This window comes from Chrysemys picta, chromosome 3 (genome assembly GCF_011386835.1).
Source record: "Chrysemys picta bellii isolate R12L10 chromosome 3, ASM1138683v2, whole genome shotgun sequence".
NCBI lineage: Eukaryota > Metazoa > Chordata > Testudines > Emydidae > Chrysemys > Chrysemys picta.
The window spans coordinates 150042398-150054921 of NC_088793.1; the positions used below are offsets into that span (position 1 = coordinate 150042398).

Genomic DNA, 12524 nt, shown 5'->3' on the forward strand with positions numbered 1-12524 from the left:
GGTAATTTACAGTGCACAAACTTTGTTATAGTCTGTATTTTGCATGGAATTTGAGAAAAATCATAACAAATGATACTAACATATCTAGAAAATAGAAGTTTTCTCCCACAGAAAATTCCAGGTGTTTGGGTGTTTTCATTCTGAATTAGAGCAAAATCTCAAGCTTTGGAATGTCCCATGAAAGGGAATATTCTGTTTCAGGAATGTACTAATGCCGCTGCCCATCTCAGTCTCCCTGTCCCCCAGTGCTGCTCTTTCCTCCTATGTCATAAAATGGGAGGAAGAAGGAGGAAAAACCCTTGGGCTGACAAGGGGGTGGAAGGGAAACTCCTAGGTTAATGATGGAAGAGGATGGGGGTGGAGGGAAACCCCCCACATCAGGGGTTGGCAACCTTTCAGAAGTGTGTGCCAAGTCTTCATTTATTCACTCTAATTTAAGGTTTTGCGTGCCAGTAATACATTTAACGTTTTTAGAAGGTCTCTTTCTATAAGTCTATAATATATAACTAAACTATTGTTGTATGTAAAATAAATAAGGTTTTTAAAATGTTTAAGAAGCTTCATTTAAAATTAAATTAAAATGCAGAGCCCCTGGACAGGTGGCCAGGACCTGGGCAGTGTGAGTGCCACTGAAAATCAGCTCGCATGCCACCTTCAGCACGTGTGCCATAGGTTGCCTACCCCTGCCCCACATTGATGATAGGAATGTGGGGCGGGGGGGAATGGAGGAGGAAAACCCGTGGCTGGTGACAAGGTAAACTCCTGGGCTATAGACCAGTGGCTCTCAACCTTTCCAGACTACTGGACCCCTTTCAGGAATCTGATTTGTCTTGCGTACCCCCAAGTTACACCTCACTTAAAAACGACTTGTTTACAAAATCAGACATAAAAATACAAAAGTGTCACAGCACACTATTATTGAAAAATTGCTTAATTTTTCATTTTTACCATATAGTTATAAAATAAATCCTCTGGAATATACCAGTAAATATTGTACTTACATTTCAGTGTATAGTATATAGAGCAGTATAAACAAGTCATTGTCCGTATGAAATTTTAGTTTGCACTGGCTGAACTGTGCTTTATATGTAGCTGGTTGTAAAACTAGGCAAATATCTAGATGAGTTGTTGTACCCCCTGGAAAGCGTCTGCGTACCCACGGGGTACATGTACCCCTGGTTGAGAACCATTGCTCTAGACAGGGGGCTGCCCAGAAAGCCTCAGTGTAGGGAAGCCTGGGAGCAAGGCAGGTTGGCAGCCTGTGAACCAAACAGCCCAGGGAGGCTGGAAGTTTAGTGGACTGAAATAGTAAATGACCATGCAATTAAATATTGTATCATAATGTTGTCTGCATAGGCAACCTTAATTCTGGCATGTCTTTTGAGTGCTGACTTTGCAACCTTAATGTACTTTTAAAGTAGTTTTTTTGGATGTAATTTATGTATAGGATACCAAGATACAACAGCAATAGGTACATTAGAAAAGCTTAGATAGATTTAAAATAAATGTGGTGGAGACTTGCTTATAATGGGAAGAGGCCAAGAGAGTGCATGCTAGAACTTTATTAAAATTAAAATTCTCGCTGTCTTTCTGGTCAGTACACTTCGTCAGGCACAGGTATCCAAAGGATATGAATCTATGGAGAAAATTATTTCTTATGGAAGTAAAAATGTAGTCAAATAACTACACAGGATTAAAACTGTTAATGAGTAGCAATAGGCTTATCCCATTTATTTGATATGATCATTCGACTGAGTAATGAAAATGTAATTCTTGTTTATGACATTATCCTTCCTTTCTCTGTCATGTTATTTTACATAAAAACAATTGTAGATAGTTCACAACTAGTTCAGATATTTATGTACAGTATATACTCTATCTTAGAGTAAATTTTCGAGTTTTTCGGTTGTTTGTTGAACTTTGCTGTTTTGGGGTCTCATTGGACCTTACCTTAAAGTGGTGGTTTCATCTCTGAAAATAGGATATAAGAAGTGTTCCTTTTGTGCAGCTGTGTTCCTTGTTGTAGATGGGCATGAAAAGTGCCTATTATGCATTGGGAAGAGGCTCTCGGCTAAAAGTTTTGAAGTATGCTGCTGCACAGCTTCTTTCCTCATTCATCACTAATGTGTAGTGCCTCCCATCTGTGGAATTCAGAGATGGTCCAATATTGTTGCTGGTGGCCCCAGGATTAAACCACCAGATTTCCTGCCTCTCACAGAAGAACAAATTGACAGTTCTTTTTCTCCCATTTTGTTTTATATTTTAAATGTTTATTTGTTTCATGCAGTGCTGACTTCACCTTCAATATTTATTAGATACATGGTTTCCCATAGACATCTCCTTTGAGGACATCATACGAATTAAATGAGGACTTTTGATGAAAAGCAAATGATAAACATAGAGATTTCATGAGTTTGGGAGTCTCAGATTGGTGCAGCAGTAGCTCCAACCATGAAAAATGTAGTCACATCTTCATATTCCCACTTATGGGTATTGCACAGTCTAGTGGTGCCTAATGGTAGAACCTTTTCCATGTGGTGTCCATTACAGTGCTCTCATACCCCGCTCTCCCCTCTCCACTCAGTACCTCTGAACATTCTGAGGGCGAGGCTATATAAGGGGATGCAGCACCTTCTACCACTTCAGTTCCTTCCAACTGCTTGTCTAAACGGAAGTGAACCGCTCTGGTCCATTTGGATCCGTGTTTTTTTTCCTTCCATCATAGGGTTGTACTTTAGTGATGAGTATAGGTTGTTAGATCAGTTCCAGGTTATGGAAGAACCTAAGAATGTGAAGCTGGGATTCCAGAGGTATGGTTCATACTCTGCTGTCTTCCTGGCATCTGATGTCCACATTAGGTGACTCAAGTGCTTGGGAGAGGACCACTCTTTTGTGGGAGTTTTGGCTCCTGTGACTTCTTCAGTAAGTCAAAGTAGTGTAAGGGTTCCAGGAAATCGGAACCTTTGTCAAGTCCAGCTGCAGTTCCCACTGCTCCAGCAGTCAGGCCTTTGAAGCTGCCTTTGTTGGAATCAAGGGCCACATTGTCAACTCTGGCTGTCTCGGTTCCAAAGAATTCTAGGGAAAAGACAACCACTGTTAGCAGTGCCAGATCCCACATGTCAGATTTATCAGTTCCATCCAATTCTGACAACCTTACAGTCACAAAAACAAGGTTGGTTCTGGTCTCAGTTTCAGGAGCCAATAAGATGGATTTGGTTATTTAATTGGATCCTGTGCCACCCAAAGTCTTTGGCTCTGGCCATAATCCTTGCTCTGGTTCTGGGTCCATCTTCTGGTTCTGAAGAAGACTTTTATTTTTGTAGCTGATGTGCATTGTTCAGCTTCTGGGCATTCCTTGGATCTGATTGAGAATCAGAGAGCCTTGATAAACAGATAAGCTTTGCCAGTTCTGAGTTTGGCATCTCCTTCGCCTGAGAAAAGAAGATCAGAAGAGATAGTTAGCCTTTCTCCTGGTTTGCCTGTACCTCCTCCTCCTAAGACTCTCCATGAAGAGTTTTCTCTCAGTTTGTTTCTGCCCTCCCTCTGGATTTGTTGTCTGTGGTGAATTCCATCGTGGATCTGAGGCCAGATCTGTACCTAGAGGAGGAAAGAGATAGAATAAAAGATCTGTTTCCTCCTGGTTCAGCCCTTCTTCTGATCCTGGTCCTGCAGGTTTGTTCCCAAATCCCAGTTGCTGGGAAGACTGGCAATACTGGGTTCCATGATCTTATTAGAGGAGTTTTTCATATGTCTTCTGTATGGATGAAGAGGTGATGTTTCATCTGTAAAGGATCCAGTAGTGGCGAAGTCCTACATCTGATTCCACCAGCTACAGCTGCATCTCAGATAGTGGTGCCTGATACTCTGTCTGAAGAAGAGGATGAGAAGATAGCGCCTCTTTTTTCGAATAGGAGTATGCTGATGCAGACTATAATCCTGATTTGTCACCAAATGAGCATGTTAGAGTGGCTTCTGCCTCCTCCCATTCTGGGAACACTCTGCAGTTTCATGATTTAGTGGATCATATGGTGTCCACTTTGGATATGCATTCAGAGCCTGGAGGAGACATCTTATTTGGTGTTTGACATTCTTTGGGGCTACTTCCAAAAATATGATGCCCTTACCAATCCTTGATAGTTTGCTCCAGCCTGCTAAGACTGTTTCATCCACTCCTGCCTCTTATCAGCCTATAGCCAAGAAGGCAGACAAATTATTTTAGATACTCTCTGAGGGGTTTTCATATGTTCATATGCACCCTACACCTGATTCACTGGTACTGACTGCTGCCAGCAGCAGATCAGGATCTGGACAGGCACATTCTTCCCCTGCAGACAGAGAGGGGAAGATTGATTACATAGGTAGAAAGGTGGTTCTCTTCTTCCTCTCTTGAGATTTGATGTGAGAATTGAGAGTCAAGAACCAATCAGCAAGGCCCTTCCTTTGTCTGCTTGGAGACAAGCTAGCCCATTTATCAGCCAAATGAAGGCTTTTACCTTGGACAAATGGGTCCTAGAAATTATACAAAATGGCTATGCCATTCAGTTTGAGAAGCTACCTCGTTGGTGCAGAATGTACTGCCTAATTCTAGAAAGCTGTCTACCAGGTGGTACAATTTGAAATGGACAAGATTTATGGCTTGCAAAAGGGGAAAATCTCATTCTCCTGTTTCAGTTCCATACCTTGCATTTTAGAATATTTAATACACTTAAAAATTGAGGAATTATCTAACTCCTCTTTGAAAGTTCATTTGGAAGCTATCTCTGCTTGCCATTTTTTAGTTGACGGCAAAATGCTGTTTGTGCATAATACAGATAAGAAGTTTATGAAAAGGCACTCTAATATGTATCCCTGTGGCTGGTTTTTATCTTGTTGACCCCTTGAGTCGGGGGGGGCGAGAGGTAACCCCGCTTCTTTACGCCTATGCCTGTATTTAAAGACACCCCCGGTAGTCAGCACAGTGTGGCCCAATGGCCAGGGTCTGTATATTATCTCCCCCTGAGTGGCATAATGCGGCCTAGCAGCCGGAGTCCATGCAATTTGCCCCTAGGGCAGTGCGGCCCAATGTCCAGAGTCCGCCTAATTCCCCCTCCCTTAGTGGGATAGCACGGCCTAACGGCAGGAGTCCACACTGCCCCCTTTGGAGGCAAACCAGGGGATCAGGTAACTGGGGGCCATCGCAAGGGGGCGGCAGCCCCTGGTAGGGGGGCCTGGGCCCACCTGACTCCACCAGGCCCTGACCCAGGGCCCTGCCAGTGGCAGAGCGGTCCGCCACGGGGTCAGCGGGGAATCCTCCTGAAACACGCTGACCTCATCATGGTGGGAGGTACCACTCCCCTACCTTCCCTGGGTCACTTTCTACAGGTTCTCTGGCAGCACTAGTCCATATGGCGTTGGGGTCTCCAGGTTCCCCAGCACCAGACACTCCCTGGGGTTCCAATAGCTGCAGGCCTCTGATCCAGGTTTCTGGCTCTTCAGCTCCAGGCTCATCAGCACCCAACACTCCCTAGAATTCTGTTAGCGACAGGCCTCTGCTCCAGGTTTCTGGCTCTTCAGCTCTCATAGGTAAGGGCTGTAGCATCTTCCGGATTGAAGCCTCTGCTGAACGTCCTTCCTCCTCAGCAGCCAGCCCTGACTGAGCAGCTTTGCAGGCTTTTATACCTGACTTCCAGTTGGAGCATGCCCAGCAGAGCCTCACAATCCCCATCACAATCCCCCTTTGAGAAATCCTGTCCCTCCTTGAGATCTTAATGTAGTTTAGGTGCACTCTTGAAGCCACCTTTTGAACCTTTGGCTGAGAGTTCTTTATATTATTTGTCTCTTATGATGACAGTCATTATTGCCATAACTTCAGCCAGAAATGTGACTGAAATAGAGGTTACCTACTAGTAACTAGGAGTCCGGTGAGGCCTTAAAAACTAACAGAATAACTCAGTGGTTTGAACATTGGCCTGCTAAACCCAGGGTTGTGAGTTCAATCCTTGAGGGGGCCATTTAGGGATCTGGGGCAAAAATCCATCTGGGGATTGGTCCTGCTTTGAGCAGGGGGTTGGACTAGATGACCTCCTGAGGTCCCTTCCATCCCTGATATTCTATGATTTGGGTATAAGCTTTCGTGGGTAAAAAACTCACTTCTTCAGATGCATGGAGTGAAAGTTACAGATGCAGGCATTATATAATGACACATGAAGAGAAAGGAGTACCTCACAAGTGGAGAGCCATTGTTGACAGGGCCAATTCAATCAGAGTGGATGTAGTCCACTCTCAATAATAGATGAGGAGGTGTCAATTCCAGGAGAGGCAAAGCTGCTTCTGAAATGAGTCAGCCACTCCCAGTCCCTATTCAAGACCAAATTGATGGTGTTAAATTTGCAAATGAATTTTAGTTCTGCTGTTTCTCTTTGAAGTCTGTTTCTGAAGTTTTTTTTGTTCAAGAATAGTGACTTTTAAATCTGTTATAGAATATCCAGGGATGTTGAAGTGTTCACCTACTGGCTTTTGTATGTTACCATTCCTGATGTCTGATTTGTGTCCGTTTATTCTTTTATGTAGGGACCATATGTACATGGCAGAGGAGTATTGCTGGCACATGATGGCATATATAACAGTAGTAGACGTTCAGATGAATGAGCCCTTGATGGTGTGGCTGATGTGGTTGGGTCCTCTGATGGTGTTGCCAGAGTAAAGATGGGGACAGATTAGGCAATGAGGTTTGCTACAGGGATTGGTTCCTGGGTTGGTGTTTCTGTGGTGTGGTGTGTAGTTGCTGGTGAGTATTTGCTTCAGGATTGGGGGTTGTCTGATAAAGTGGATTTTAGCCACGAAAGCTTATGCCCAAATAAATCTGTTAGTTTTTAAGGTGCCACCGGACTCCTTGTTGTTTTTGTGGATCCAGACTAACATGGCTACCCCCTGATACTTGACTACTAGTAACTGTTGATCTCTGAGAGTCCCCTGTGTGCATTCACACTACACATCTGCCTTCTTTTCTGCCTCAGAATTTATTAATATATCAGAATTCTGTGGTCAAGTTTGAAGGAACTGAGATGGTCAGGGGGTGAACTCACATATAGTGTAGAATGATGATGCCACTCTCACGCAAGACTGCTTGTGCACCCTCCAATGGATATGTATTTTCAAAGCAGTTCCTCAGCTCAGTACCAGGGGAACCATGTCCCAAAAGTCTGAATGCACAGAGGTAGTTCTCAAAGAACAAATTCCTGGTAAGTAACTTTTTTTGATATATGCATTTCAAAATTTGGTGGTTTAACTGCATGGTATACAAATGGTACATTATCTCATAATTGTGGTTTTATCCCTTTTCTAGACTTGTGGGGGATGTTTTACTCTGCACAGGGTTCCTTTCATACTGTGGCCCTTTTAATCAGATCTTCAGGAACCTTTTGCTTAAAGATTTATGGGAAGTAGAGCTGAGAGTTCGGAAAATCCCTTTTACTGAAAACTTGAACCTGATTTCAATGTTGGTGGATCAACCAACGGTAAGCTTTGTACACTGTTGATTTATTGTGAGTTTAATTTTAATTTCATATTCATAATGTTCAGTATGTTATTGCTAGTTAGCATTATTGTAATTCATTTTTTTCTTTTTTTGAGAAAATGTTATGAACAATATTGTTATCAGTATATAAGAACTGAATGAGCATATAGGTATCACTAAACCTTTTTTTTTTAATATTCTTAGAGCTCAGACACCAACACTACTATAAAAATAAGATTATTCTCAGAACTTACATGCAAATGGACACATAGTTTAATATTTTTCTTTGGAATTTTTATGTCCAGTATTGTTACAAATAATTCTTAATGTTGGAGAAAGTGTAGTTAGGACAGAAGTTTTTCTGTGTTATTGCTCATCAATATGGTACAGCTTGACAAAGTTGTAACTGGTTGGTTTCTACCATATATTACAGTGCTGAGCAAGGTATCGACCGATAAATTAGACAGATATATACTAGACAACTAGAAGTGATAGACATTACTAACAAGTTGGGTATGGGTCCCGTGATGGGACGTTTCCTCCACACATGCCTTGAAAGTGTGTCTGGGTCATGGGGCAGCTGCCTTTTATGGGAGTTAGGGCCTAGTCTGCATGTGACTGCCTTATGAAGGCCCACCTGGGAGTGATTGACTGCCCCAGGTGGCTGATTAGTAAACGAGCATCTAGGCTGGACCTAATAAAGGTTACCCAAGCTCAATTAGAGGGAACCCCAAAGGTGAGACTGGAAACTCCTGTGAAGAGGAGCTCCTAGGAGAGGCCTGAGCAGGAAGCCTACAGGATAGATAGAGACAAATACTTGACTCATGTGGGGGATAGATGCACTAATAATGACCCAGTCACCCCGGTGAAATGTTGGGGTGAAAGTTTTGTTTATGGGCTGCATTGGCTTTTCTGTTAATAAATGAGATGCTCCACAAGAATGTGCTCTTTAGAATCTAACATTCTGTTTGGACTTGTTGGTACCCTGGGTGAAATAAAAATCAAGTAAGGGCTGATCTGCAACATATGTCTGCCTGCAAATGGGCATGCCAGGGCAGCCTGGAATGATGACAGCCTGAGAGACCAATTAGCCTGCCTTTTCACATTTGGAAGGTGGGCCAGGACTAATTAGAAATAAAGTCCAGGTCGGGGAGAGCAGGGCTTGTTTCCATCAAGAGCTGGGTGAGCCCAGTTGGGAGGAGGAAACCCAGATGAGAGAGGGTGCGCAGTTCCTTCTCTCTCTGAGAAGCAGCCTGAAGGAAGGTTGAGAAGGAGAAAGGGGAAAAGACCAGAGAGGCCTCTAGCTCAGAGCTGGAGAAGCCTAACTGGGGTCTCCTAAACCTATGAGTAAGGAGACGAGTCGGCCAGCCCCTGAATTGTGGGTAGGATTAAAGCACAGAAGGACAGTCTACCATAGCAGATTTACACCAGATGAGGTGGCTGTCAGCTTGGCTGAAGGCTTGTTTTTTGTACACATTTTTTTAGTACTTTGGAAAAGGACTCAGAGGCCCGAAAAGGGGCAGGACTCTATAAAGTGTTCTAACCAGAGGGCTACAACACCTTTATGGCCGGAATAGGACTAAGGACAGTGAGGGGAAACTGAAGCAAAAGTTGTTGCAGTGCCACAGCTAACCAGCAGTGGATATGTTGGAGCATCAACTTTGCCACAGTCCCATATCATTCTGATGTGAATAATTCACAGCAGAAATATCTTTGTATTTACATGCTTTACATGCTTAGGGATGCCGGCATTCTAGGGGCGCCTAAAAGTTAAAAGTGGGTTAAAAGTTTCATTTTGTATGGAAAACATGAAGGTCAGCTGTAGGCAGCGGGAACGCTGAAGATGCTGTGCCTAGGGGTATATAAGGTGTAAATCTGGCCGTGTGTTTTCCCTTTATTTTTTAGTAGTTTATATTTTTAACACAGAAGTTTACTGTATTTGCTGTCTTTTTTTTTTTTTTTTTTTTTGTCTTTGTTGCTGCTTGATGGTGTACTTCTGGTTCCAAATGAGGTGTGCGGTTGACTGGTCAGTTCGTAACTTTGGTGTTCGTAACTCTGAGGTTCTACTGTACTAGAATTTTCATTACAGGTGCAACATAATTTCATAAGAAAGAGGTTGCATAGTTGTAGTCAGTTTGTGCAAGTCAAATTTGTATAATGTTTTTATAATTTTAATGATTTTCACTTAATTCAGTGCACAAAAATACAGTTTAAAAATTAGCTAAAAAGGTATTTGGGGAGAAAAACTGTGTAAGAGCCCAGACTTTAAGGTGGAGGAGAGATTATTGCTTATAGTAGTGTGATTGTCTCTGCCCATGTTGGGAATCCATTACTGTTGGGCTTCAAAGTGACCCATGTCCATTATTCTTGGCCACAGGTAAAGCGATATCATGTGAAGTCCTTAAAGGACGGATGCAAAGGATTTCCTATGAAAATGTCCTCATGCTCACTGTGCCTTGAAAACCCATTTTTTTACATTTAAAGAGCATAATTAAATGTGAAAAATGGTAGCTAATGTGCAAAGTTTCCCAACTTGCATGTGCTGAGGCTGGTTTGCACATTGAAATGTATATTTTTGTCAGCTCTATAGGCATTTCTGCAGGCTAACCCACTATCTCCATATTTGTACATTTGGTCCAAAGTTTCAGAATTATTACGTTATGTTGATGATTTTCTTTTACCTAGATTAGTGAATGGAATCTGCAAGGGCTGCCAGGAGATGAACTCTCAATTCAGAACGGTATAATTGTTACTAAGGCAACCAGATACCCACTTTTGATAGACCCACAAACTCAAGGAAAAACCTGGATTAAACAAAAAGAAAAGGGTAACGAATTACAAGTAAGTAACAAAGTTTTAAATAAATATAATTGATTGTATCATTCTCCCTCTATCCTTGTCATCTTAGCCCTGGTCTACCCTATCAGTTTAGGTCGAATTTAGCAGCGTTAGATCGATTTAACCCTGCACCCATCCACATGACGAAGCCATTTTTGTCGACTTAAAAGGCTCTTAAAATCGATTTCTGTACTCCTCCCCGACGAGGGGATTAGCGCTGAAATCGACCATGCTGGGTCGAATTTGGGGTAGTGTGGATGCAATTCAATGGTATTGGCCTCCGGGAGCTATCCCAGAGTGCTCCATTGTGACCGCTCTGGACAGCACTCTCAACTCAGATGCACTGGCCAGGAAAAGCCCCGTGAACTTTTGAATTTCATTTCCTGTTTGCCATTGCTTTCACGGAGGGAGGGAGGGGGACCTGACCACATGTACCCAAAACCACCCGCAACAATGTTTTTGCCCCATCAGGCATTGGGAGCTCAACCCAGAATGTCAATGGGTGGCGGAGACTGCGGGAACTGTGGGATAGCTACCCACAGTGCAACGCTCCGAAAGTCAACACTAGCCTCGGTACTGTGGACGCACTCCGCCGACTTAATGCGCTTAGTGGGGACACACACAATCGACTATATAAAATCAATTTCTAAAAAATCAACTTCTATAAAATCGACCTAATTTCGTAGTGTAAACATACCCTTAGACTGTAAGCTCTTTGGGGCTGAGGAGGTTGTGAAGGCTAGGACTATAACAGCGTTTAAAAGAGAACTGGATAAATTCATGGTGGTTAAGTCCATTAATGGCTATTAGCCAGGATGGGTAAGGAATGGTGTCCCTAGCCTCTGTTTGTCAGAGGATGGAGCTGGATGGCAGGAGAGAGATCACTTGATCATTGCCTGTTAGTTCCACTCCCTTTGGGGCACCTGGCATTGGCCACTGTCGGTAGACAGGATACTGGGCTAGATGGACCTTTGGTCTGACCCGGTATGGCCGTTCTTATGTTGTTCTTATGTTCAGGATGTGTATCTCCACATGTGTTCGTATGAACATAACATAGAACAGTCAATTTCTGATGCGGCTTCTGAGAACTACAATATAGAATATTAAATAAATACTAAAACATGTAATGCAGGATAAAATAACTAAGCTTCTAAATATACAGACTGAATATCTCCCTGTTTACTAGGAAAAAGATTAGTTGCCCACAAAAATGTCTATTCTGACAGATTTTCCCACCCTTTATTTCACAAAGCCCAATGGGTGCTCCCTGTGCTCAAGAGTTTTGGTACACGCTGCTCCTACTGATTTGTCCAGGCTGCTTATTTAGTTAAGCTGGTTAATTTTAAAATAGGAGTTGGAAATAACTACAGAAAATCCGGAAATTAAAGAGAAAGTAAAAAGAGCAAATCACAGAAGTCTTAGCTCTCTGGGTAGGAGGAAGGGAGAGTGGTAGTCTATAAGGATGCATATCTTTACAGAACATATATTTACATATATTTACAAAAGCAACAGAGGGTCCTGTGGCACCTTTAAGACTAACAGAAGTATTGGGAGCATAAGCTTTCTGAAGAAGTGAGGTTCTTATGCTCCAATACTTCTGTTAGTCTTAAAGGTGCCACAGGACCCTCTGTTGCTTTTTACAGATTCAGACTAACACGGCTATCCCTCTGATATATTTACAGGTAAGCTTCCTTCTTTCAAACATACCTATCTGGACATAGATTTGGTCTCTTTACTCTTTTCAGAATATCTCTGAAAGAAAAACAAAGACACTGGAACAAGCAGAGAGCAAACAAAAAAGAAAGAAGTGCATGGGTAGCCCAAAGTTATTTAAATTTATGTCCTCAAGCTAAGATGTCAATTTATCAAAAAACATGAAAAGTAATGTTGATCACAATTATATCAAAGCTTAATATGAAAGAATAGCTAAGCAAAGTTGGCTGAAGTAGCTTGGATAGGGAAGCCTGTGTTTTTAAAAGGATTAATCTAGTGTTGCCAACTCTTACAGTTTATTGAGTATCCTTATTGTTGCTGCACTTGGGGGCTAAAGCAGAGAACCTGGGTTTAAGGGGGCACAGATTAGTGATGCTGTAGCAGAGTAGAAAACAAACAAATGGTTGGGTGAAAGGTGGTAACAACTCAATTCTTTAATGATCTGCATCAGACTTTGGTGACCTATTAGTGAAAAGCA

At 42.4% G+C, this 12524-nt stretch overlaps 1 protein-coding gene across 1 annotated transcript in view; it reads left to right on the forward strand.

Annotated features, from left to right (window-relative positions):
* Positions 1 to 12524, forward strand: part of DNAH8 (dynein axonemal heavy chain 8) — a 595636-nt gene that overhangs the window by 497556 nt on the left and 85556 nt on the right. The window contains exons 74-75 of the mRNA XM_065589982.1: positions 7325 to 7496; positions 10181 to 10336. Of these exons, the coding sequence (XP_065446054.1) occupies positions 7325 to 7496; positions 10181 to 10336 (328 nt within the window). The remainder of the gene's footprint in view (positions 1 to 7324; positions 7497 to 10180; positions 10337 to 12524) is intronic.